The following is a 25,980-nucleotide window of genomic DNA, read 5'->3' as shown; positions in this document are numbered from 1 at the left end:
TATAGATGGGATGTATGTAAATATCTATTTCATTTTGTCTAAGCAGAATTTCGCACGCACGGGCAAATAGCAAACTCTACTACCGCCCCCAAATACTTTCACGTGACTACACAAACTGAATGAGATGTATGTATAGTGCCAGATGGATGCAAAATTGTAATCATGAATATCACTAACAATAAATACTGATTTACTCGCGTAACCTACACTCCGCACAAAATGCTCCTCGTTTATGATCGTCGATTTCACGGAGTTAGATAATAAGAAGAACGTAGTTGCTTAGCACATCACATGAATGTTTACAAATGTTTACAAATGTATGTTCACAAATACGCAATGCTCAATGATTCTCTGTGACGTCACTATGATCAAGGTGATCACCATGCCGCCCTAATGGCAGAAATAATTTTGTTACTTTTTTAGGGGACACAATTTATGAAAAATTGCCTATAGCGGTCGTTCTTCTTATTATCTAATTTAATTGTCGGTTTAAAATGAAAAAAAAAAACAAGAAAAAAAAAGAATCGTGCAAACCATAATAAATATTAAATAAAATAAATAAACGTATACAATATGCATGTATTATAATATTTCAATATTGATATACCTATAAACGTGAACAAATTTTTTGATGATTCTCATTTTTGTTAAAAATAATATTTATATTTATATATAAATATCTATTTTTACAAAAATAAGAATAAAAAGCTTCAATGTTTTTTCTCGCGCGATTTAAAAACAAAATAAATGGTACGGACAAGTTCATCGCCTTAGCGCCAAGCAGTAAAACATAAAAATGACGTCATGGAAAATCGGTTTTGTTTATTAACGAAAAACAAAAGAAAAAAAACATTCGCATATACAAAAAATTATATGAAATCCGGAACGTTAAAAAATAAAATAAAAATAGGATAAAAGTAGAAACACAAGAAAATAAGACTTTCGTGCATTCGTTTATTATTTTTTTATTTTTAGTTAAGAGAATCTCTTTCGTTAATATTATTCTAACGTTTAAAAATCGTTTATTAGTTCAGTTAGGCTAGAGGGTATGAGACACATACCAACTCGACGGTGTAGAGCATCTCGCGCTGCTTGGTGAGCTCCTGCATGTACATCTGCGGCACAAAACACATCCACAGTCCACCAGTGCTCAAACTACGACACTACTCTCAAACTAACCATATCCATTTTTTTTCTTACTTTCTTTCTCTTTCTCTTTTTTTATTTTTATTTTTTATCTTTTATTTCTTTTATTTCTCTCTCTATTTCTTTTACCACCCCACCTCTCCAGGGGTTTCTCTAATTCGTTCTCGTTAAAGAAATAATAATTAAATAACGTGACATCGAAAAAAAAGTTAGATTAAATGCGTTTTTATTTATTTTCCTTCTTTTGTGTTTTTTCTTTATTTTTAAATTTAGAAAAAGATATTTTTTTTACTCATGAAGGAGAATTTGAGGTCTCCAAAACATCAAAAGCTTTATGAGGTATTACACGTTACAAAATTATTAAATTATTGTTTTATAGTATTACTTAAATAATTATTAACCTTATTGAATTTTATAAAGCAATGTAAATTTCAAAATAAAACGCCACGCATTTTATTTGTATGTCAAGTGGCTAATTTTGATCAAAATTAATCGTGGGGGCAGGGGGTGAGTTGCAAATGTAATATCAAGTCAAATGAATTATTTTTTTTTAACGATATTAATTCTAATTAAAAATAATCAAATAAGATATAAACCGAACTTAGAACAATACAAAATTGGACAAATATCCATTTGATTGATACCACACTCGTAAATAAACTAATGTAAGCATTAAACGGTGGTACGTTTAGAAATTGCAATCGAAATGTAATTTAGGTATACGAGTAAGTTTGTAGATGATTGCGAGTACATAGGACAATTTCATTACCGATTAAATGTATACGTGTACATATATATATATATAGAGAGAGAGAGAGAAAAGGGTTAGGGGGTTGAAAGAGAGATGATCGTTTCGCGAAATCGTTCGCCAAAATTATACGAATCGATGAATGAAACACGCAGCAATATGAGAAATAGATAGACGGTAATTAAAAGGGAGTGAGTATACGAAATACATTACGAAACTAAAATCTACAAAACACACACTGCACACACTGCACACGCTTATTACACGCAGCACACGTTTACGCGTTCTAATAGAAAATATTATTACGATCTACTCTTTTTTTTTGTTTTTCTCTTTTTTTACTTTTTTTTTGTTTTGCGGCGATACGATCGTAGTTAGGCATGATCTCCCCCAAAAAAATGATTTTTTAAAAATAAAAACATTTTCTTTGGATGATAATAATACAAAAAAAAAAAAAAAAAAACTATGATAGAGAGCAAATAATATTAAAAAAAAAAAACTCACCTGTTCCTTAAACATCACCGTCTGTTGTCTCTTCAATTCGCGCTCCTGCAAAAACTAGAGATTAATACAAAAATACATTTATACAATTATTTTTTATATCCAAAATTTGATCATAATTTAAATAAAGTCATGAAATAGTATGAAAAAGAGGAAGAGAAAAAAAAGGATGAAAAAGAAGAGAGAGAAAGAGAGAGAGAGAGAGAGAGAGAGAGAGAGAGAGAGATAAAGTGAGAGAAAAAAAATTCAAACGAAAATTTCATTATCCTTTCTCGTTTATTTTTCCCCCCCCATCCCTCAACCTCCCTCCCTCCCGCACACCGCGCCCTCTCTCTCTCTTACTTTTTTCTCCTCTCGTATTTTTTTCTCTCTTTTTTTTTGTTTGTCTCTGTTATCCTAAAAAAACGCTCTATAGAATTACCTGTTGCTTTCGTTGTTGCTCTTCCAGTCGGATCTTCTCCACCTCTTCCTGCCGTTTTTTCCGCGCCTGCGCACAACGCCACACACACGTCACTCGCATCCATTAATAAATTTGAATTTGAATATTTTTTTTTTTTATTATTATTTTATCTATCTTTCTTGTATTTTTTTTTTTTATTCTTTTATTTTTCATTACCTAAGGACCTGATTTGACTATGAATCTAAATTTTGTCGATTGTTTTTGTTTTCGAGGCATTTTGTTTCAAGGAATAGCCGATTAAATTAAAAAAAAAAAAAAAAAAACAAAAATAAAAAATAAAAAAAAAAGAAACCAATAGAAAAAAAAAATATAATTTACTTTCTCTTTCGTCTAATGATGCCGAATATTTTTATTCGCGTAAATTTTGTGTAATCCGTATTATACTATTTATTAAAAATTTTAAACTACAAAAAAAAATAGTCGCGTTTACAACAAAAGCAAAATTATGGGATTTATGCGCTATTTACTCTAATTGTGAAGATCTAATAAATCCGATATCGTTCATCATCACCAATCATAACTACCATCATCATTATCGTCATCATCATCACCATCATCATCATCATCATCATCATCACCATCATAATCATCATCGTCATCATCGTCATCATCGTCATCATCGTGGTCGTAATCATAAGAATGTTTTTTTTCTTAATCAAGACGAACTCGAATCTTCGGACGTAGCTGAGACGGTATTGAAGAAGATCAGCTGTTTTACTCATTCCGAATACATTGAGAAATACCGTTCGTGTATGTATTTACATATGTATGTATATAAATATGTATGTAAATACGTATGAATGTATTAAACGTATATACACGAGAGATATATCGCGGTGAATTGAAAATTAAAACAAATGTTAAAATATATATATATATATATATCTATATATGTATTGAGAAAGATAGAGATATATATATGTATGTATATATATGTAACAATTCCGTGCGTAAAAAACATTTGATAAAATTTGTCGATAGGCATGCGATTGTAAAATACGACGATCCAAAAATCATTTTCATTAGATATACTTTTTCATATTTTTTTTGTTCTTTTGAATTTTCGAAATCGGTGATCAGCCAAGTTGGAAAAAGCAAAGACAATTATTTCGAATTTTGTTTTCCCCTAAAATTCGAACGTGTCTCTGCGAGATCGCTATTGGTATAGTAGGAAGCAAAGGCACAATTTTATGAAGAAGTAGTAGAAGAAGAAGACAAAAAAAATGATTAAAAAAAAAGAAGATAATTAGCAAAATAATCAAATACCAAATTAAATATATGTACAAAAATTAAAATATACAATAAAACGATTAAACAAACAAATAAACCAATATTAAAAAACAAAAGTAGGATAAGGATAATAATAATAATAACAACGGGCCCATACGAAAGGATTGTACTACAAAAACAAAGGAAATTTATTAATTATCATTTAAACCAACACCACTTTACACGAAAAAAGAGAGAAAGAGAAAGAGCAAGGATAATTCGAGGAAGAGAGAAGGAAAAATAGAAAAAGATAGAAAGTGAAAGAATCATTTGAAAGAAAGGAACAAAATTTTCGAAGTATTTAAAAGTAGAATAAGAATAATAGGAATAATAGGTTAAAAAATAAGATAGTGAAATGTTTGTTTTAATTTTTGTCAGCGCGCATGCAGGGGCCAAGCAAATACTCGCCTAACTATACACATATTAAATATAATAATCGGTGTTATATATATTATATGTATATATTCAACATTATATGTATATATATACATATACATATAATATACTACCGCTTAAAGCTTCATAAATAGATAGATAGATAGATAGATAGATAGATAGATAGATAGATAGATAGATAGATAGATAGAAAGATAGAATAGATAAATAGATAAGTTGATAAAAAACACGGTTAATTCAAATTGAATAATAGAAAATACGTGGAACATCATAATAATTATCATAGAAGATATAATATATAATATATATGTATATATATAAGAGATAGATCAAAATGTGTAATAATATAATAAAATATATATGTAAATATATATTTGAATATAGAAACGTATATATTTATATATAGTGAAAACGAACAATCGAATAATATATATATATATATTTATGAATATTAAAATATAACATATCAATCTTGAAAAAATATCAAGATAATAGTAATAAGAGTATTCATATATTGCGATATAAAGATAAATAGATAAATAAATAAAGATAAAAATAGAAAGAATAAGAAAGAAAGAATGAAAGGAAGAAATAAAAAGAGAGGAATAGAGATAAAGAGAAAGAGAAAGAGAGAGAGAAAGAGAGTGTGCTCATTGACTTCTTAGGAAATTAAGATAGGAAAAGCTTTACTATAATACTCTATTATTAATATTATTAATATTAATATTATTATTATTAGGTGATTATTCAAATTATGATATTATTATTATTATTATTATTATTATTATTATTATTATTATTATTAATATTATTATTATTACGAATTAAAAATACTATGATTAATATTTTAATATTTTGGATACAGCCTACTCTCCGATAATAATAAAAGTAGTATAATATAAATACGTGTATTCGATGTATAGAGAGAATAATAGGTAAAAAAAAAAACTCGAGAAAAAACATGGCATGCTGGATAAATTCATGTAGCTAGCTGTTATTTTTCATAGTGACAGGAGAAGCTAGGCACAGGATAGCGTTTGCGACAGTCGATATACATATATATATATATATATATATATATATATATATCACTTATATAAGAACGTATACATATACGTGTATATATATTTTTACATTTATATTTATATTTATATATATATAAAAATAAATATACACACATATATATATATATATTGAATGTATTTTTTTTTCTTTTATACATCATCGTACGCATCGTGCCTACGTTTATCGCCAGCCTTTTTTTTTATTGTTTATTAAAAAAATTTGTTCTTTTTTTTCTTTTTGGTTTGGTTTCCGATGTGTGATTCGATTACGGTGTTTGTCCTCTAAACGACGATGGTTTCACTTTCTTTTTTTTTTTAATTTTCTCCTCTCATTTTTCTCGCAAAAATTTAGAGAAGTTTTTATAGTAGGACCGAGTGTTTGAATTTCTTTTCGTGATATTACACACACACACTCGGGCTGTTTCTTGAAATATCTTCGATTTCATTTGTCATAAAAAAATCACGTGAAATCGAAGCATTTAAATCAATGAATTTTTGAATATATTTATTTTTTGGGTCGACCATAATTTAATTCCGTTTTGAAAACAAATTTGCCAAAATAGCCTGATATATGTATACATATATGTGCGTGTGTACTCGCATCGTACATGCCTGTCGCCTTGTTTCTTTTTTTTTTCTTTTAAATATTTTTTGTCGTTGTTGCTCTTCATTTCGATTTGAAAATAATTCCAAGACAATTTTTTATCTCTTTCGATTCGAGAGTTGGATGTGATCCATCGATTAATTTAAAAAACAAAAAGACGACAACGTGCATGCAACTATGACGCGCGTATTTCTCCCACTAAAAGTCCACTGCATGTATGTATGTATTTGTTTAAAAAAGAAAATTAATAATAAATAAATAGAAAAAAATATATATAAGAAACATAGTAATATAAAAGAAACAAGTGAAAAAACAATAAGAAAAAAAAATTTGGTGTAGGTAATAACGATATTATAGAATAACGCGTTATCGTGATTATTTAAAAAACTACTTGAAACATAAATTAAGCTGATACGTGCAAAACAGATTATCAAAAACAGCATTCGAAAGTACCGAGAATTTCAATTGGAAAAAGATCGAGATAGAGAGAAAAATATGATCAAAAATTTCTAACACTTTTAGATTAAATTCTTGTTTTTTTTTTCTCTTTCTCTCTCTATTTATTTCGTTGATTGGTACTTTCGAAGCTTAAGCTCGAGCCACATCTCACAAATCGCGAATAATCGAGCATCGTTGTTGTCTCCTTCGTTCGTGGCTTGAAAAAATTCACGAGAACAGTTTTTGGATCTGGAGGGGGATGTATAGTATATATATATATATTAGGGATAAATTGATGATCAGGTGTTTAGGGATAAAAAGAACCTAAAAAAATACCTAATCAAAGTTTTCCTCGTTCGACAATAAATTATCCTAATGATTTATTATTTAATCTTTATAACTAACGAATGAATGAATGAACGAACGAACGAACGAACGAACGAATGAGTAAACGAATTCACGTGAAGAAGTAATCGATCTTGTCGATTGAAGGGGATGAAAGACGAAGGGGAGTAGTACCACTGGGGGATGCAGTAATCAAGGTCTCTTACCTCATAGTAATACGTCGAAGAACGAAATAAGGTGGTTAGAGATAATGAAAGGAAGACAAGAATGAAGGATAATAGGAAGGAAGGAAGGAAAAAAAGATTGGTGATGATGACGATGAAGAAAGATAGACAGATAGATAGATAGAGAGAGAGATAGGAGAACGTTGATATGGAGGAGGATTAAACTGTTAACCGTTTGTGTCACATATATGTGATCTAAACGCTTAACAGGTTAAGGGTTAAAGGAAAAATTAAAGGGGTGGTTAGGGGGGATCGTCTCATACGACATCTTACCTCCAGAAGTTCCTGACCACTTTGCGTCTGGGTCTGGGCCTGCTGGGTATTGTCCGGTTGAACGGCGACCGTCACGGTACCGGTGGACGTCGAGGTAGGTGGCGTCGTCGGTTGGACGGCTTGTTGTTGTTGTTGTTGTTGTTGTAGTACTAGTTGTTGGTGTTGTTGTTGTTGATGTTGTTGATGTTGTTGATGTTGTTGTTGTTGTTGTTGTTGTTGTTGTTGTTGCGTGGTGGACGAAATGGAACATATAGACGAGGAGGAGGAGGTAGAAGAAGAAGAAGAAGATGAAGAAGAGGAGGATAGGGTCGATGGTAAAGCCGTGAGAGTAGCGATGGCTGCTGCTGCTGCTGCGGCTGCGTTAGATGCTGCATTGATGACTGCGTTGGCAGCGTTCACAGGGTTGTTGGTGGTCAACTGGAGTGCCGTTGTCGATGGTAAGAGGGAATTAACTTGAGGAGTTGTCGCAACTACTGTCGTACCAGTCGGTGCCCCGCCTACCATTATTGCTGCTTGATTGATGTTGTTGATGTTGTTGATACTGTTACTATTATTATTATTATTAGTATTATTATTATTGTTGTTGTTGCTGCTGTTCATCATCGTCATCGTCGTTGTATTAGTCGATATATTCGTCGTCGAATTGTTCGTTGACGTCAACATGAGAGGCGTTGTTGGGGAAATCGCGTTTGTAGACGATGCACCGACGACGCAAGTCGTTGGGACAACGTTAACCGTCGTTGTCACTGGTAATATGCTCAAATTCGAAACACTCGAGTTCGTCAATGAGGACGTACCCGAGCAGAGGCTCAGAGCAACTGGGGATACCGAGGAGAATGTTTGTTTCTTCAATAGAATTGCTTCCTCCTGATCTAATTGTTGTTGATGATGAAGAGGCAAGTGGTGTTGTTGATGTTGTTGCTGTTGTTGTTGTTGTTGTTGTTGCATAATGTCACGATTTCTCCAACTTTCGGCGATGCTCTCCCGATTTTTCCAAATGGTTGCCACGGTGCTACTCGCAAGGCCCAATTCTCTGGCGACGTCGCTCTTGCTCTTACCACGCTCGATCTCTTGGATGATCTTCATTTTCTGCTTGATCGTGAACGCGAGCCTCTTTCGACCCTGCGTTTGTTTGTTCGTTTGGTTGGTTGATTTTGTTTTGTTTTTTATTTTTTATCTTTTCGTATTTTTGATTGTTTGTTTTGTTTCGTTTTATACACGTTTCGGGTATGCCCAAAATAATCGATCGCGTTAATCGATCGCGAATTAACCGTGTCACGACTCGTACCCAGTTGTTCGAAGAGAGAGAGATATTTTTTTTTCTGGGCTCGAGTGTGCCAGTTTTTATTTCGAGTTCTTTTTTATTTTGTTTTTTTCTTTCTTTTTTTTTTTAATTTTATAAATTAGAGGTTGATAGGGGTTAGGGAATTCTTTTTAGAAACGGTCACGTTCGATTTTGTTTATCATGCGATGGCTCGCCCGTCCTACTTTGTACTCGCACGTACGGTGAACTTATCATCGATGAGTTTGAAAAAAATATAAAAAAAAAAAGAAAATATGAGCACAGTTTTTTTTACCTTATGAAATTTGACGAATTTTAAATCGTTCGCGTAAATTTTAAATTTTCCTCTCAGCGATTCTAGTCCACTTTACGGCGATTTTTGTTTAAAACCAGGGTGGACTATATTTACAACAACAAAAAAACAAAAAATTTCTTTAGAGACATTCATACATAATCATAATTTTAGAAATGTAATAAAATTTTTGTTTAAATATTTAATATTCAAATTAAAATTGTCCACCATAGCTTTGACGCGCCAGCCAAAATTCAAAGACGTTTCTCTAACAAATGACTCAGCCATATGCAACTATAGGCAACAACATTTTCACAGCTACGGGTTCGGTAGCAAACTTTCCGCAATATGCGCGTGTAAATAATAATATGATTAGATTTATCAACGTATGTCGTATTTCGTATAGATCTAAACATAATTACTGTACACCCACTAATAATATATGTATATACTAACAATATAATATATATATATATATATTAGTTCGATCATTTTTCAATCACGATCATCCGACAACTAAGTATTCACGAGGCAAACTCTGTTAAAAACTAGGAACTTTTGTTAAATAAAGGAGAGATCAAACGTAATGTCAGCTTGCGGTTAAAATGTTCAATTCATTGGCAAAAAGATATAATCAATCCAGCAGAATTTTCACTACTTTTCATATTATTATTATTATTATTTTTATTATTATTATTATTATTATTATTATTATTATTGTATTGAATGGAAAAAGGATATTATAGAAAAAGATAGAGAAAAAGATAGAGAGAGAGAGAGAGAGAGAGAGAGAGAGAGAGAGAGAGAGAGAGAGAAAAAGAGTGAAATAGAGTTAATCGATTAGGATCGATTATTGTTTAAACATTATTGGGCACCCCTACTCCGTTATATTGAATTAATTATAAAAAAAAAAACTAGACGCAGCTCTTTTAATTGAAATCAAATAGTATCGACGTTTCTTTCTAATTCTCTTTTCTTTTCGCGTCTTTTTTTATTATTTTTATTTTTTTACCTTTCTTTTTGTTTTATTTTTATGTATATATATCTATATAAAAATGTACTGTTTTTTTTTTATTTGAAAATGTATTTTAGACTTGTTGGTTAAAAGTTTTCTTTCATTCGTTTTCTATTATTTTTTTTTTCTTTGTGCTTTGGCATGGTCCTACGTGTGTGTTATATTATAGGTGTTAGAGAAGGGACACGGTGATAATGTACTTTTAGTATAGTGAGTGTGAATGTGGAAATACGTGTGTGAATGTTTCAAAAAAAAAAAAAAAAAGAAGGAAATAAAAATAAACGGGAAATGGTGTGAGAATGAACGAATGACTGACTAGTAATAGAGTTAAGGGAAGAAAATTAAGGAAAAGGGACAGAGGGATATATAGTATGTAACTCGCATGATTGCGTTTCTGAACATCGACCGGATTTTTTTTGTTTGTTTGTTTGTTTGTTGTTGGGATAACTATCGCGAGTGGATTTTTTTGTTTTGCTTTTTTTGTTTTTTTTTTTTTGGACTTTTGACTTATCTACGTTCGCGCAACTACCAATTTGTTAACCTTCGTGTTTACCTGGCGCAAAAAAATTGGAAATTTCAAAGTATACATTTGAAATATTTATTTATATTAATTTTCTTTTTTTATTTTTAAATAGACGATCGGTATTTGTAATAAAAATAAAATTTCTACATGTAATTTTGAAGAAACCTTGACACAATATTGTACCTATTATAAATACTGATAATTAATTCAAAATATTAACCAAATATTAATTATGTACTAACCATTTATTAATTTTAAATACCGATCATTTATTTTAAAAAATATCGATCAAATATATAAACATTGAAAGTAATGAATTTAATAATTATTTTTTGCGCATGATAACACCCAACTTTTATCTTCAGTCCTGTTTCTGATACCAATTTATTTATTTGTATATCTTGTCTTTCTTTTTTTTTACTACATCTTCAAAAATATGTAAAAATATATTTAATATCTAATTTAGGCTATTGGGATTAAAGCAGGACCAAAAATATTTATGTAATGCATGTATTTATATATATCGAGTCTTCAATCGAGGATTGAAATATCGATGGCAGACTAAACCGGCCCTTTTGGTACTGCCCAACGACACTTCGAAATGCAAGGAGTATTATTATCGCATAATATGATAATATAATTGTCGAAAGGCAACTTAATTCGAACTACTCATTTTTTTTTCAAAATTCATCTATTCAAAAAATAAATATCACATATCCGTGAAAAGCGTCATTTATATCAAGAAAGTAAATCTACTGCGTACAAAAGAAGCACGGTATTTCAAGGTTGTTGATGGAATTATAGGAATGACGAAGGGAAAGGGGTAGGTTGTTGTTGGTTGTAGTGCATTTATCGTGACGAAAAAAAAAAAAACACCGTACGTCGAGAAACTAATTTTTCGACGCAACCAACCCGTTTTATTTGATCTATATGCATATGTATATATACACATCACTATGAATTTTCGGATAAAAATTCTGGAGACATTGTATGTATATTCTTTCGTATTTGACATCGACATCTTTACTTTCCAACATCTCGAAAATACAGTAAAAAAAAGAAACTTTGTACAATTTTTAATATTAAATTATCATTTTTTTCTTTTTTTAATTTCAACTTGTGCTTCTCGAGTTAAAAAAAGAAAAAGATAGCAAAGATGTAAAAAAAAAAAAAAAAAGAAAAAATGATAGAAAGATAAAAAGATAATGTAAATATAAACCAAAGTATAGAAACGTAAAGATATCGAGATCAGTATGACATAAAATGATGTATAATAATATGTAAAATATTAATTACCACTTGTCTCCATTTTAGAGATTATTAATTATGTTCTCTTTCTAAATATATAAATATAAAAGCTGCACAGTGTTCCGTCTTAAGTAGATGATCAAAATAAACCAATGTGAATAATCTCAATCTATTTCGCTCGGCTACGTCGAAAATTGCCGAGCGAAGGGGACCGAGACAATAAGCGAGATGCAGCGCACACATGAATTTTCGTTTAGTATGATAATAATAATAATAATAACGAGACGACTAAATAAACACGTTCTTGTGAGAAGACTAACAGCGATATAATTAAATCTATATATATATATATGTATATATATTGAAATGAAAATGAAAATAAAAATGTTCTGGCAAAAAAAAGGACAAATTAAAGAATATATATACTTTCTATATATATATGTCTAAATATATATATATATTTATATTTATATATGTATCGAATGATAAATAATCGATTTTTATATATATTAAGGAAAAATAATAAAGAGGAAGGCATGCTGGATTCTCCTGTCACTATTGCTAGCGATATATATATATATTTTTTTTTATCTGCAGCTATTGGGTGATTTTATGTATTCTTTTTTTGTTAAAGGAGAGACGAGGGATGATTCTAAAAGGGGGTTTGATTGAAGAGAGAGAGAGGGGGTGGGTGGGTTTGTAGTAAGAAAGGTGGCCAGAGGGGATATATATATGCGAGTAGAAAAAGAGTCTCCTTGAAGAAGAATATTTTCATTGGAGGAAATCGTATATATATAAAAAGTAGAGTAATATATGTGTAAGTATACATACATATCCATGTATATATATATATATATATATATATATATATATATATATATATATATATATTATTGACATGTATGTATATTAATAAATAGTGTATATAATATATATATATAAATATGGAACACACATATAAAAGAGCATGCGACACGCACGACATATGGACAAAATACAAAAAAACGTAGGTAATCCCAAATAGAGTAAGAGAAACAGTTTTTAATCGTGAATGAAACAACAAGATCGAGACAAAAAACGTGTAAAAAAGGAAACACAATAGTTAAAAATTAAAAATGTATTAATGTTGACTTACCTCGAGAAGCTGTTGATTTCTTATTTCACGTTCCCGTCTGACTGCCTCTTGCCGTTCCGTCTTCTCTTGTTCCTTGATGAGCCTGTTGCGATAGACGATGGTTAAATCAAGGTTCACTAATGGTTTTGTTTTACATATCGACGAGATTTCGTGCAGTTAAATTTAACGACATATGTAGGTAGGAGGAGTAGTAGTAGTAGTAGGTAAGTAGTCGAGTTTCGATAAATGCAACAGGTCACACCTGGCCTGCTCTTTGTGTCGTTGTGCCTCCTCCTTAGCAAGTTTCTTCGCATATGCCAGCTTGTCTCTCTCGTACTGATTGTTCGTAGTTCGTATGTCCCTGAACCCTCCGGCAACTCTTATCTCTTCTAGACGTCTCGCTACTTCTTGCGCGCCAAGCCTCACAAATTCAGCCTCAGCCAGACCCAACGTTGGCTGGAGAAACTCACCGACCAATGGACGGGACGAAAAAGAAAAATTCGCTGTCGTCAGCTCGGCAGGAATCTGTTGTTCCAAAAACTACGAACATTTTTAATAAGATACGTTCAATATAAACATATGTTAAGTTATTATTTTAATTCTTTGAAGCATGGCTTTTTGAAGTATTCTCATAATGGGATTATTTATGTTTTTTTTTCTGTTCATTGTATTCGGAACGTGAATCTTTTTATGTTATAAAATTTCGTGCTTCAAAGAATTAACTTTTGATTTCGAATCTATCTTTTTTCTTAATATGAAAATCTAAGTAATTTTTAAAAATCATTTTGTACACTTTTAGAAACTGATATTATTTGTAAATACGTATAATAAATACCGAAATCTCGAAATATTTTCCCATATAAAACCATTTAATCAAAAGTAAATGTAAATTTCGTATTCATTGTAATTATTCAAGAACTTTTGAAATGTAATTTTCGTAGATGAATACAACTCACCTTGACAAGATCGGGACTGCACCTAAATGTTTTACCACAAGGACTATAATAGGACACATCGCCCTTAATAACTCCAGTCTTTCCTAGTCCCTTAATAACAGTCTCTCGTTTCCAACCACGTTCCAAGGGCATCTGAAGATCCCTTTCGCTAGGTTTAAGCTTTCTTCTCTTAGCACTGGGCGTACCCTCAGCGTTATCTTCGTCTGTGTCGGTGAGGACGTCGGTGTTGCTTCCGCTTTCACTTGTTACATCCATATTGCTTTCCTCGCCCGACGCCTCCAGCAATTTATTCTTCATCTTCTCCTGTAAAGATCGCTATATAGGGAGAATGGTTTTAGTGCGAAATCATAAGTAAAAAGAAACTAAAAACGTGTCTTCTATTGGCCCAACCCTAGAAAATGATGTATTGCTCTTCGTGACTGAACGCGAACGTTCTTTTTTCGTGTGTTTTTTTTCTTGTTTATGTATGATAAGAAGATAAAAAAACTTAAATCATATAGACTAATTAATGTAAAGAAAAAAAATATAAAAAGTAAATGAACAAAATTGAAATAAAACAAATTGTAAAAAATGAGTAAACGCAATTGGAACGCATGAATTTATACCTGATTCTTGTCGTCAACCTGGCCCGTTGCCGAGGCATGCAATTGCGCAGCAATAATGTTCGACCTCAGCAACGAGACCTGGTGTGACAATGGTGCGCTAGGATCCAACGTTGGAGTGGGTTTTATACCCAATGCTCTGCTCTGTGCTAGCAACGACGCTACGGTGTTCTTCTTCGGTTTGGAAACACCACGACCAAGATTTCGTGGACGACCATCCTTATGATGAGTCGTACTGGCACTCTCACTTTCCTCGCTACCGCTGCTGGGCCTTTGGGGAGAATCCGCAGCAGCAAATAATTGTGCCAATGAAGGACTAGGAGAAGCTGGGACTGGTACCGAGTTTTGAGGCACTCTTCTCGGCTTTGGTCCGGGTTTTCGTCTCGCTAATTTAAATGATGAAATAATCATTGAATAATAGTAAATCTTTCCAAAATAATTATTTCATTTTACGAAGTAAAAATTACAAAACTTCATGTTCAAATTCAAGAATTATTTTTCCCCGAAAAACCAATAACAATCATTTAGAATATACTCACATGTCCGATCAGAGGCAAGCAAAGATTGGCTCAGATTGCTGAGCTGACTGAGCGGTTGACTACCGGAAATCGGCGAACTACTACTCGTCGAAGAAGGTTTAAGGGATAAATTTAATGGAGCATCTGAGTCATTGGCGGAGGTGGTTGAGTTATTGCCACTGGTGTAAGAAGACGGTGCTGACAATACAGAACCGTTGGTTGAGTGGGCCGGTAATTTGATCACCTCCACGCGATCTACAGTCTCTCGATACTCGTTAGATTCGGTCTATAATCAAATCGTACATTTTCATGCCTTACAATAAGAAAATTACTTTACGATTTTTGATCGAATTTCATTTGAAAAATATAATAAAAGGTATAAGAAAGTGAAAAAGGAAACATACCCCTGTACGATTGTACTTTCTTGGCTCCATCATCAAGGACGACGTAGTTGTGTTCGTTTGATGAGCACTCAACGTAGATATAGTTGGTGGATGAACACTGACACTCGGTGTATCCAAAGAGATCGTCTTCTTCCTGCCACGATTCGTCGTACCAGGAACTTTTGGACCGACTATACTTGAGGTATACTTGATGATTTCCGTATCAGGAGGCAAACGCACACCTCCCAATATACTACTAGGATCGCTACAAAAAAATCAAACAACGTTTATATACTAGAAACAAATCAACAAACAAACGATAGCAATGTTCCTTTCTTTCTGCCTTTTTTTCTTTCTTTATTTCTTTCCTTCTTTCCTTACATTTCTTTTTTTTCCATATTATTATAAATTTATTCTAACACATGGATATTAAAATGAATCACTAAGAAATCGAGATCGTAATAATCCCCTCACCTTCCTTCCTTCGCAGAGCTGCTGTTTTATCGCAGCGAAGCGTGAAAGAAAATCAGGAAATGTTATTCTAAATCTTTGATTGATTGATTTATTTTGTTTTGTTTTTTATTGTCATTTACGATCTCTTTCATTTTATTAATTTTGTCTTTTTTTTGTCATTTAATTTTCTTTTGTATTATTCGTCGTATGCCCAACGCAACACCCCTCTTTTCCCGTTTTATTATTTATAAGTATTAACCAAGTTGTTTGAAAAATCTAATTCCTGACATTAAAAAAAAAAAGCAACCCGTGTGCTCAGAAGAACAACTAAACCCTGGGACAATAAACGCTTGAATTCACAATGATGTGATTGCGCTGGGTCAACGATGCGATATAAAATTTAGCAGATAAAAATAATCGAATGATTTAAAATAGATGGACTTACCTAACAACGTTAGTTTGCGAATTTGGCGTGGTGCTTGCCGAGGTACTGTGATGAGTTGGTGTTACCGTGGCCTGACTCGACACCGGCAAACTACTGCTTGTCATATTCGTCGTTGTCGAGCTACTGCTACTGCTGCTTGCCGGTGTCTTGTGACTTTTACTCGACTTAGCTACGAATTAATACAAGCACAAATTATTTGATTAAACAATCATTCTAGATTTTATTTTAATATCAAATATTAAATAAAAATATTTCTGTGCGATGATATTTATATATCGACGATATATTTAATTTTGATTTACTTACACTTGGTAGACTTGTGGGACGAAAGGGATGGGGGATTCAACAGAGATGCAGGGTAAGGCGGTATAATACTCTCCGCACCAGGTGGAAAAGTTGGGATTCCTGTTGCACCCTGCAATCTCGCGAGGTAATCCTGGGCAGCTAAATGAGAGGCCATTGTCCACCATGCCGCACTAGCAGGTGTGATACCTAATTTAAACAAAAAATATATATACGATATTTTACAATTTTCATTTTATATTATTATACTTGTTCTCCACAATTTTGATTATATCTTTAAATTTATTCATTGACAAATGTTTATCAACAATATCAATTGATAGATTTTCAAAATAAGACAAACGTAGAGTAAGTACGCCTAAATAAAAAATTGTGGTTGATGGTAGAAATCTCGACAGTTTTGATGAGCTTGAAAATAGACATGAAAATAAAGAGTACAGATGGAAAAAAAGAAGAAGAGGAGAAAGAGAAGATTGAAGGGGTTGAAAATCCACTTACCCAGACTCGCAGCTTGACTGGCAGCCACGCTGAGAGTACCGAGACTACTGTGCGAGTACGGGGGTGGTGGTGGTGCGGATGCCGGTGTATGACCCCCAAAACCAGGCGCTGAACCCCCACGGCCAAGAATGGCGTAAGCCGACGGTAAATGATGTGCCCCCAATCCGTAGCCTCCAGGCATCCCGCCGAAAAGAGAGGAAGCTGCGCTATCTCCTCGCGGCCAGTACGCTGAAAAACACCCGTATCAAATGGCCCCCTTTTTTTTACAAACGGTATATAATATATACACATATAATGCATAAAAATCTCTTTCATACTAAATATTTTTTCTTTTTAAAACTACATTTTTAAAATGAATATTTCAAATACGAATACACGTCTCGTATTTTTCTTTTATTTTTTTTTCGATGGTTTTAGAAAAATTCTATCATTAATCTATAACAATATTATTATTATATTTATATTAAATGAAACGAGAGATTGATCGTTTGATGATGATAAGTAATTTTAAGGGTGTCTGAAAGAGAATTGAAATTCGATACGGTCTTGGGTTAATTTGAATTTTGGAAACTTAAACGTGTATAGTGTTGAATTTTTCTTCGGGTTCAAATTGATTTACATTTACAATATGAATTTCGGTATTTTAAGATCCCCCGTTAATATTCCATAAAATAACGTCAGCGTTGTTATTTGGAAGAATGAAACCTAAAAGGTTTTCTATACAGTAAATTATGACAAAGCCATCACTCAACAGTTTAACACCTTTTTAGATATACCCATTAAATTGTCATTAAAAAAAATCAATTTAGTAAAATTAGATAGAAAAATTGTATTTACGCCACTAAATCAATGATAATTGTTCATTCGTTGAGAGAGGTATGGGAGGGTTAAATAGGGTTGAATCGAATCGAAAGGGAGAAAGTTGGGGGGATGAGGGGTATATTTAATCTTGGTGTATTAAGGACGTGCCATGAACATTGTGTAGACGTAGAGTACATGCATAGTAGAGAGGAGTCAGCTTGTACGATTTATTGTCAGAGAAGAGGCAGAAATGTACCGTTGATTTTGCTACGAGTACCGTGGCCTTGAGCAAGGCCGTGACATTGAAATCCAAGCAGCGGCGCTTTAATTTATACCGGTCGTTGAACCCTACGGCCGGCTTATAACGACTACACTTTGCTCGTTGAGTTACCGCATAATGGTTTCTCTCTTTTTTCTCTCTCTCTCTTTCTCTCTCTTTCTCTCTCTTTCTGTTGGTCGGTACCACGCGTTGTAAAATCTAGACATAAATTGAATTTTCATTCACCGAGTTCGAAGTTTTATCGCTCGCTTTTCTTCCCAACGATGTCGACGTCGTTAAGAAGAATAAGAAGAAGAAGAAGAAAGAAAAAAGAGAGAGAGAGAGAGAGAGAGGGGGGGGAGAAAATATTGACGACAAGAGAGGGGAAAAATTGTTGCAAAGCTTTTTGCTTGGAAAACTCGGCCAGAAGTCTTCCAACGAGAGCAAGTAAATCGATATATATATATATGGGGGTGTATATGTATGTGTACTTGCGTTTACGTATTTACATTTAGGCTTCTATTTATTGGGCCAATATTGTTACATATTTTTAGTCAATATTTTGTAACATAATGGGTTAATACATATGTGAATATATTTTGTTTGGTATAAATAATAATTAGTCAATATTTTATAGATAATGTTAATATGTATAATAGGGGCAGAACTGCGTGAGGGTTAAATATTGGTATAGGATGTATACTAATATTTGATTATTAATACTATATATATATATACATATATTTGAAATATTGGTAGTATAGTAAAGTAATTAGAAATAGTGATCATACTAATATCCTATTATACGTATTTTATTACTTATTTAATATACTGTCATCCTTCTTTCCAATGAACATCATACTTTTCCGCAATTAATTGCAACTTTTGATAAATCAAACAAATGTTTTATTCTCCTCCTCCTCCAACGTAATACAAAACACAAATAAGTCTTGTCACAAAACTACCCTTATCGTGAAACCATTAAATGTTACTAAAAGAAATGATGCTAATTATTAATTATTATTATTATAATTTTATAAAATAAAAGTTAATATAAAGTGCGATATGTGGATAGGGAAAGCTTTCTCTAAATTATTAGATATGTTTTTGAACGTGTGTTAGGAGAAATAGGAAGACAGAATATACACGACGTTCTGTCCCGTAGTACGATGCGTCACTACGACTATCGATTTATGATTAAGCATTCGGAGAAGGGGAATAACGGTTGTGTGTTAGAGTCGAACGTCGTATTATCGACTGAAGCGCGACAGTGCCGCGCCTCACTAATTTCCTGTTTTCGGGCTGCCGTTATTAAAGGACCTTCCTGGCAGGGTAAAACACATTGTTTTCAAACGTTAATCGATTTGTTTCCCTAGAAATCCAACCAACAAAACAGCCAGACTTAACAAAATTGCATTGAAAATGGAGTAGGGGGAACAAATCCACCCCTTCCTCCTAACCTCTTACCAAAAATAAAAAAAATAAAATAATAATAATAATAATAATGATCGGGAAACATTTGATTTGACAACGTATACGTTTCCGACCAAATTTGACTAATGTTACCCCAAACTTTTGTACGCCGTCAAATTAGATCAATTCGATATTTCTATTTGTGCGAGTTTTTTAATTCAATTTAAAAATGGTGGTTTCTTTTTTTGATTATTGTTTTTTTTTTTTTGCACGATACGTATGCACGTATATGCGTGCATATTTTATTTGAATACATGAAATGATAAAACGTAACATAGCTATGTCGTTTATGTTAGTTTATTTGACAAGAAACAATGTTGCATCCCCCTTACCCCTGTGCATTGTTGAGTCATCGATTTGATATCTTAAGTTGTTTTCTTTCCGATATTAAATGAAGGTATTAAATATGTCACCCTGTTGAATTGTCGAAAGGATAAGAAGAAGAAGAAAGAAAAAAAAGAATGTCCATTTAATTTTGGTCTACAATTTGGCACATTATTCTCAGAAAGATAAAAAGAGAGAGAGAGAGAGAGAGAGAGAGAGAGAGAGAGTGCTGAAAGTGTTCCATTTAAAAGTCGCCGAAACTTCGACAGGGAACAAAGAAAACGAAGGAAATATTCGTCTCCAATTCCATCGAAGATGGATGAAGGGGTAAGAAAAAGAACTAGAAGAAGAAGAAGAAGGAAAAAAGCGAGGCTGGAAAGGGAGAAGGAAGGATGAATAGGAGAAGGGGAGGATTTGAGGAGGGGAGTGTTGGGAGTAAGGAAAAGGGTGGTCTTTCCATTAAATCCCATCTCGGTAGGAAAATGACGATGATAAAAAGAAAAAGAAATGGAAAAGTTTCGTATAAGCAAAGGAGGAGAGATTAAGCTGGCAGCATCGTTGTAAAAGAGACAGAAAGAAAAAAGAAAATAAGATAGAAAGATAGAAGATGATGGAGAAGAAGGAGATGGAGAAAGAGAGAATAGAGAGAATAGAAAGAACATAGAATGGGAGAGAGAGAAAAGAGAAAAGAGTGAGAGAGGAAGAGAAGGAAGGAAGAAGAGGAGGAGGAGGAGGAGTCCGCGAGCTGAGAAAATGGCCGTGTTATTAAATCGATCGCAGGTCCGGCCCGGTCTGTCGAGGGGAAAGCCGGAGCTTGGAGTTGGGCCAGGGGGTTGAGAGAAGGGAGGAGGGTTGGATGGAAAATGTATGTATATAGGTATACAGAGATGACGAAAGTGTGACAGAGAGAAAGAGAACGAACTGAGAGAAAGAGAGAGACAGAAAACGAACTAACCCGTTAGAAAAAGAGAGAGAGAGAGAGAGAGAGAGACAGCGAGTGCATCCTCACGCAATAGAAAGAGAGAATGAGAGAGAACTAAAACTATAGTTAGAGAGAGATAGAATAGTGAGAGTATAGGAGAGAGAAGGAGGGGGAAATAGAAGATTGGAAGGGAACGGAAAGGGAACTGAGAATTACGAGAGTAGTGCTCTTGTTCGAACGTTCTGTGTCAAACTGAGAATCGAATCGCATGTATACGCAATTAATAACTCGAGCATGCAGCAGGTACGACATTTTTCAAAACACGTTCTTCCACGTTGTATATAGTTTCCACCCTATCCTCGAAAATTCTCAAAAATCTGTGTGACTCTTCCTCGTTCTTCTTTTTTATTTTTTTTCACTATTTCATTCGTTCATTCGTTCGTTATTGTGAATAGTATGTATTTACTGTTTCTCCTCTTTTCATATGTATGTTCCCTTTCTTTCACGCTATGTATATATATATATGTATGTATTTCTTTTTTTTTTCTTTTTTATTCGTCGGTAAAGTATTTCGTTTTAATTGGTAAAGATAAGTATAATTTCATTCATTTTAGTTATTCAAATTTATTTTACAATGTAGTCGTGATATATTTTCACACAATATGTAATTTATTACTTGTTTTCTTATTAATCTTCATACTTTTCTCTGCTAATATATTATTATATCGAAAAGTTTAATCCGTTCTATCAATAATATTCTTGTTATTATTATTATTATTGTTATTATTAATCGTTAATCAGGATATCAAACTTTTATCATCACGTTAACACATTATTGAACGATCACGACCTACACTCTTGTTTTCACTTGCAAGCAACTTACGTAATTATTAAAGTTACAAAAATTGCATAAATTATTATATTCTAATATTTAATTTTACAAAAATTTCCTGCACTTTGAATACTTCAAAGAAACGTGACAAATATTAATATTCGTTATTGCGAACAAAAAACAACAAAATTATTAAAACCATTCGACGTAAAATACATTTTCTCTCTGATAATTTGTAACTAAAATAAAAATACCATAATAAAATGAGAATAATAAGAATTTAGAATATACAGTATAAGATAGGTAACTATATAATACTATTCTCAAGATGCTTATTTTTGGACTACCAGCAAAGTCGCTGTACACGCGCCTGGAGTCTTTCCTTGTGTTTTTTTCTCTCCTTTTTCTTGTTTTTCTTGTTCTTTTTGGTCGTAAGCCCGACGACAGAGAACGTGCCGAGAAGAAAATAGCTTAGACCAACGGCGAGATACGCAACACACAACTCTACGACTTATGTTAGCGAATAATATATATCTAGCGAAGAACCGATCCGAGAGAAGCAGCAGCAGCAAGTACGCATTGCTTGGTTGGAACACATTCGAAGAAACGCCATTAGAGTTGAACTATGTATCCTACATGTAACCAACCAACACCCTCCCCTCCCCTACTACTAGTAGTTACCTTTGTATGTAGTACTCCTACCTAGCTCGGGTATTACCTATACTACGCGATCGATCGCACGTAAATGCGAGTGAGAGAACTCGCATATATGCGATAACAATCTCCTTTCACGTATACTATAGTTACTAGATACTACTTATGTGTCCTATAGGTTTGCTTATTCAAATGAAAATTTCACTAGATTATTGTTAATGATAAATACGTTATTTCTATAGTATCTTCATTCTATTTTATCCACGATCGTCAATGATTAGTCATTTCATTTTATTTCATTTCATTTCATTTCATTGACCGATTTTAAACACACAGAAATAATAATATATTTTATTATATTATATAATCGTAATCATTATTAATGATATTATATTAAACGTTAAACGATTTTGATAGATCACATTTACAGATTTTTTTTATTAATATTCTTTTAATATTTACGATTCGTAATCGCGTAAATATTATTTCAATGGAAAATATTTAGAAATAATATTTCATATTATTTAAAATGATATCAGATTTTGACTATTATCCGTATTCAATAAAATATTAATCCTACAAACAAATAAATAAATATATTCCATTAATTCATAAACGATTATTAATCCGAAAATCCACGTGTTCCACATCAAAATGAAAATTAAAACATTAGTATACTCGATTAAACATTGAACTTGTGAATTAAATATTATTATTCTTGAAAAAGGTATTAAGAATATATATGAAATAGGAATGTGTAATTATTTAGATGGATTAGTATATCATCGGTAATGTAAAAAATGTAGAATATGTCGATCATTCAAAAGGAAGAAATGATACAGAGTATGGTCGTTAGTAGTGCATCACTCTGGCGCATCACGGTCATTATTCCTGATTATGGGCGTCCAATCAGGACTCTGCTGATCCCACCCAGTATCCTACGCTTCCTGTTCGTCCCTCGAGGAAGGGATCGATCCGAGGGATCGGAATGTCGAGAGGGATGTAGCGCGAAACCGACGTCGCGATGGCTGGCTTGCCTCCAAATCGGTTTAATTTCGTTTACGCGACTCGCCTCCAACTCACCATCTCTCTTTCTCTCTCTCTCTCTTTCTCTTTGTGTATTTCATTCGATACTCTCATAACGAGAATCCGTGGCATCTTTCTGCAAAAGCAAATTATTCTCTACTTTCAAGTACGACGTTCATCCTGTATCTTATTACTTTGAATTATGATCCATTCTATTTCCATTTTTTTTTTCAATGATTTTAACCAAATAATGAGAAATTATGGTTGTAAATTTCTTTCGTATATTTGACACTATCAAATATATATATATTTGTTATTTATTTAAATATTTATTCGAATTTTCCTTTATAATTACATATCTCGTTTTATATAAAAAAAATTGTATTTTCTTTAAATATATTCGAATTAAAATTCTCGTTTTTTATTAATTATATTTATTATTACTCAGTTATATCTTTCATTCATCTTTCTACTATGTTATTACGTTTAAATGGTATAAATAGATGCGAAGAATTTTCTAAATTTCATTTTATAACTAATTTTCAAATAGATGGATAATTAATGTATGTATACATTTTTAATATATTTAAATTATTCTTAATTATTAATTAGCTACATAATTGTTACATTATTTCGTTTTAACATTTGAAAATAAACCACAAACGAGTTCTTATTATTTTTTTTTATACTTAATCATAAAACATTAGTACATATAGTATGTACTACACAATGATTTAAATTTTTTATTAAATTCTGATTCAATTATACATAATATCTATAAAAAAAAAAAATGTTAATTAACTACCTTCTACCAGTATTACTGATAAAAAATACCAAACTATTATACATGAAAAAGTAAAGGGAAGAAAAATAAAAAAATATATATATATACAAAGAGAAAGAAATGGATAAGAGGGTCGTGAACGACGCCATATTGACGTATCAGAAGGCGACATTCACGAGAACATAATGCATTACTACCCCCTTGTATTACCCTCCGCATTATATGCGACTTCTTATCGAAGTTACACATACGTCAACCATACGAACGAATGAGCTTCGTATTTTTGTCGACTTCGTCTAAGATTCAAGGCTACCTTTTCAATGTTTAAACATATCGTGAACGATCAAGTTAGTACACCATGCAACTATAAATTGATACCTTTACTACTATCCACCATCTGTCACGATCCAACGAATAACGTAAAGCTTCCAAAGGGAAAAAAAACTTTCTACTTCTTTTCAATGCTTCTTTAACACCCCCCTCTCTTTCCTGACCCTTACTCCTGTTCTCTCTTTGAAGAAGAATAAAATATATATATACAACTATATGTGGTACATCGCGTTGTCAAAACTTTACAGAACAAAATCGAAAAAGTAAGAAAAAAGAAAAGTTTATGATAAATGCAAAAATAATATTGAAATATAAACAACGGTGAGAGATATAAATATATTTTATCGTAAAAGACCGAAATTGGAGAATGACAAGATTCACAGTGTCATTTGGTGTATATCTGAAATATTTAATCTTTCACTGATGTATTTGGTATGTGTTGACAAGCGAAACTTGACAGTCTCCACTTTTGGTCTTTTATGGTAATATATATTATAAATATATATATATATATATAATAGGGAAAAATATTTGAATTAAAATTAATCAGCTTTGATATATTTATGTATGTATATATACATTACATAACATTACGAAATTAAAATTATTAATTTTAATGCATATATGTATATATAAATGTATATATAAATTATATGTAATATAATTAAATATAATTATATTTAATAAATAATTAAATGTGTATATATAAATTAAATACATAAATATATCAAAGCTGATTCATTTTAATTCGAATATCTTTCCCTTATTTAGAAATTTCCAGATCTACCCCTATTGTTTCTCATTATTTTTCTTCTCTTTTCTTTTCTTCTTTCTTTCTTTCCCTTTTTCGATCTATTTCTGTTTCCCTGGTATCGAATTCGTAGCACGATAAACGCGTTTGTCAAGGCGAAGCGAGAAAACTGTATAGGGACGACACATGTGAGAAAAAAAGAGGAAGGAAGGGGTTCATGTGTGTGCGTAGGATAAGGGAAGGATAAGAGAGAGGGAGAAAGAAAAAGGGGGTTGAGGTGTGGGAGCGCATACATGCGTCAGGGCCACGCGCGTGTAACGAGAGATCGCGAAATTCTCGGAAGTGTGTAAATGCACAAGCACACGCATACGCATAAGCATATGCACACGCACGCGCACGCGTGTTATGCTTCGTTGCGTGTGACCGAACCAGGAAGCGTCACTCTTTGCGTCATTAGTAATATAAATAGGTTAAAGTGGGATCTTCTTTACGTTAATCCTTTCAAAGAGAATTTTTCTATTCTATTATTCTTTTTTTTATGTATATAATAAACTCTAATATTGAAATGATAATAATATGGGTTATGCATGTATATGTATGCATATATATGTACAATATATACGTTTAAGAGAACAAAAGTCAGCAACAAAAAAGGCTGTTGAATGTAAAAACCTTAAACGAGTGTTGAGAAAAATCCTTGAACGGTAATAACGAAAAGGACGAA

The 25,980-nt window shown here is 32.2% G+C and overlaps 1 protein-coding gene across 17 annotated transcripts in view; it reads right to left on the bottom strand.

The window, feature by feature from the left end:
- LOC107073888 (bromodomain adjacent to zinc finger domain protein 2B) overlaps positions 1 to 25,980 on the bottom strand; it is a 154,112-nt gene that overhangs the window by 12,425 nt on the left and 115,707 nt on the right. For 6 of the 17 annotated variants that reach the window (XM_015334733.2, XM_089171294.1, XM_015334729.2 and 3 more), the window contains 14 exons: positions 17,101 to 17,328; positions 16,606 to 16,791; positions 16,300 to 16,468; positions 15,876 to 15,896; positions 15,423 to 15,666; positions 15,040 to 15,304; positions 14,504 to 14,886; positions 13,899 to 14,213; positions 13,205 to 13,482; positions 12,964 to 13,045; positions 7,469 to 8,590; positions 2,817 to 2,882; positions 2,399 to 2,452; positions 1,062 to 1,115 (listed from right to left, as the gene is read on the bottom strand). In XM_015334733.2, coding sequence (XP_015190219.2) covers positions 1,062 to 1,115; positions 2,399 to 2,452; positions 2,817 to 2,882; positions 7,469 to 8,590; positions 12,964 to 13,045; positions 13,205 to 13,482; positions 13,899 to 14,213; positions 14,504 to 14,886; positions 15,040 to 15,304; positions 15,423 to 15,666; positions 15,876 to 15,896; positions 16,300 to 16,468; positions 16,606 to 16,791; positions 17,101 to 17,328 — 3,467 coding nt within the window. The remainder of the gene's footprint in view (positions 1 to 1,061; positions 1,116 to 2,398; positions 2,453 to 2,816; positions 2,883 to 7,468; positions 8,591 to 12,963; positions 13,046 to 13,204; positions 13,483 to 13,898; positions 14,214 to 14,503; positions 14,887 to 15,039; positions 15,305 to 15,422; positions 15,667 to 15,875; positions 15,897 to 16,299; positions 16,469 to 16,605; positions 16,792 to 17,100; positions 17,329 to 25,980) is intronic. The other 11 variants (XM_015334740.2, XM_015334731.2, XM_015334737.2 and 8 more) reach the window with 9 other exon arrangements.

The sequence above is a fragment of the Polistes dominula genome, unplaced genomic scaffold (assembly GCF_049000335.1).
Source record: "Polistes dominula isolate Pdom_NZ unplaced genomic scaffold, Pdom_raw_medaka contig_31, whole genome shotgun sequence".
In the NCBI taxonomy this organism is placed as follows: domain Eukaryota; kingdom Metazoa; phylum Arthropoda; class Insecta; order Hymenoptera; family Vespidae; genus Polistes; species Polistes dominula.
The sequence above is the reverse complement of the archived record's forward strand: the minus strand, read 5'-3'. Positions and strand labels throughout refer to the sequence as shown.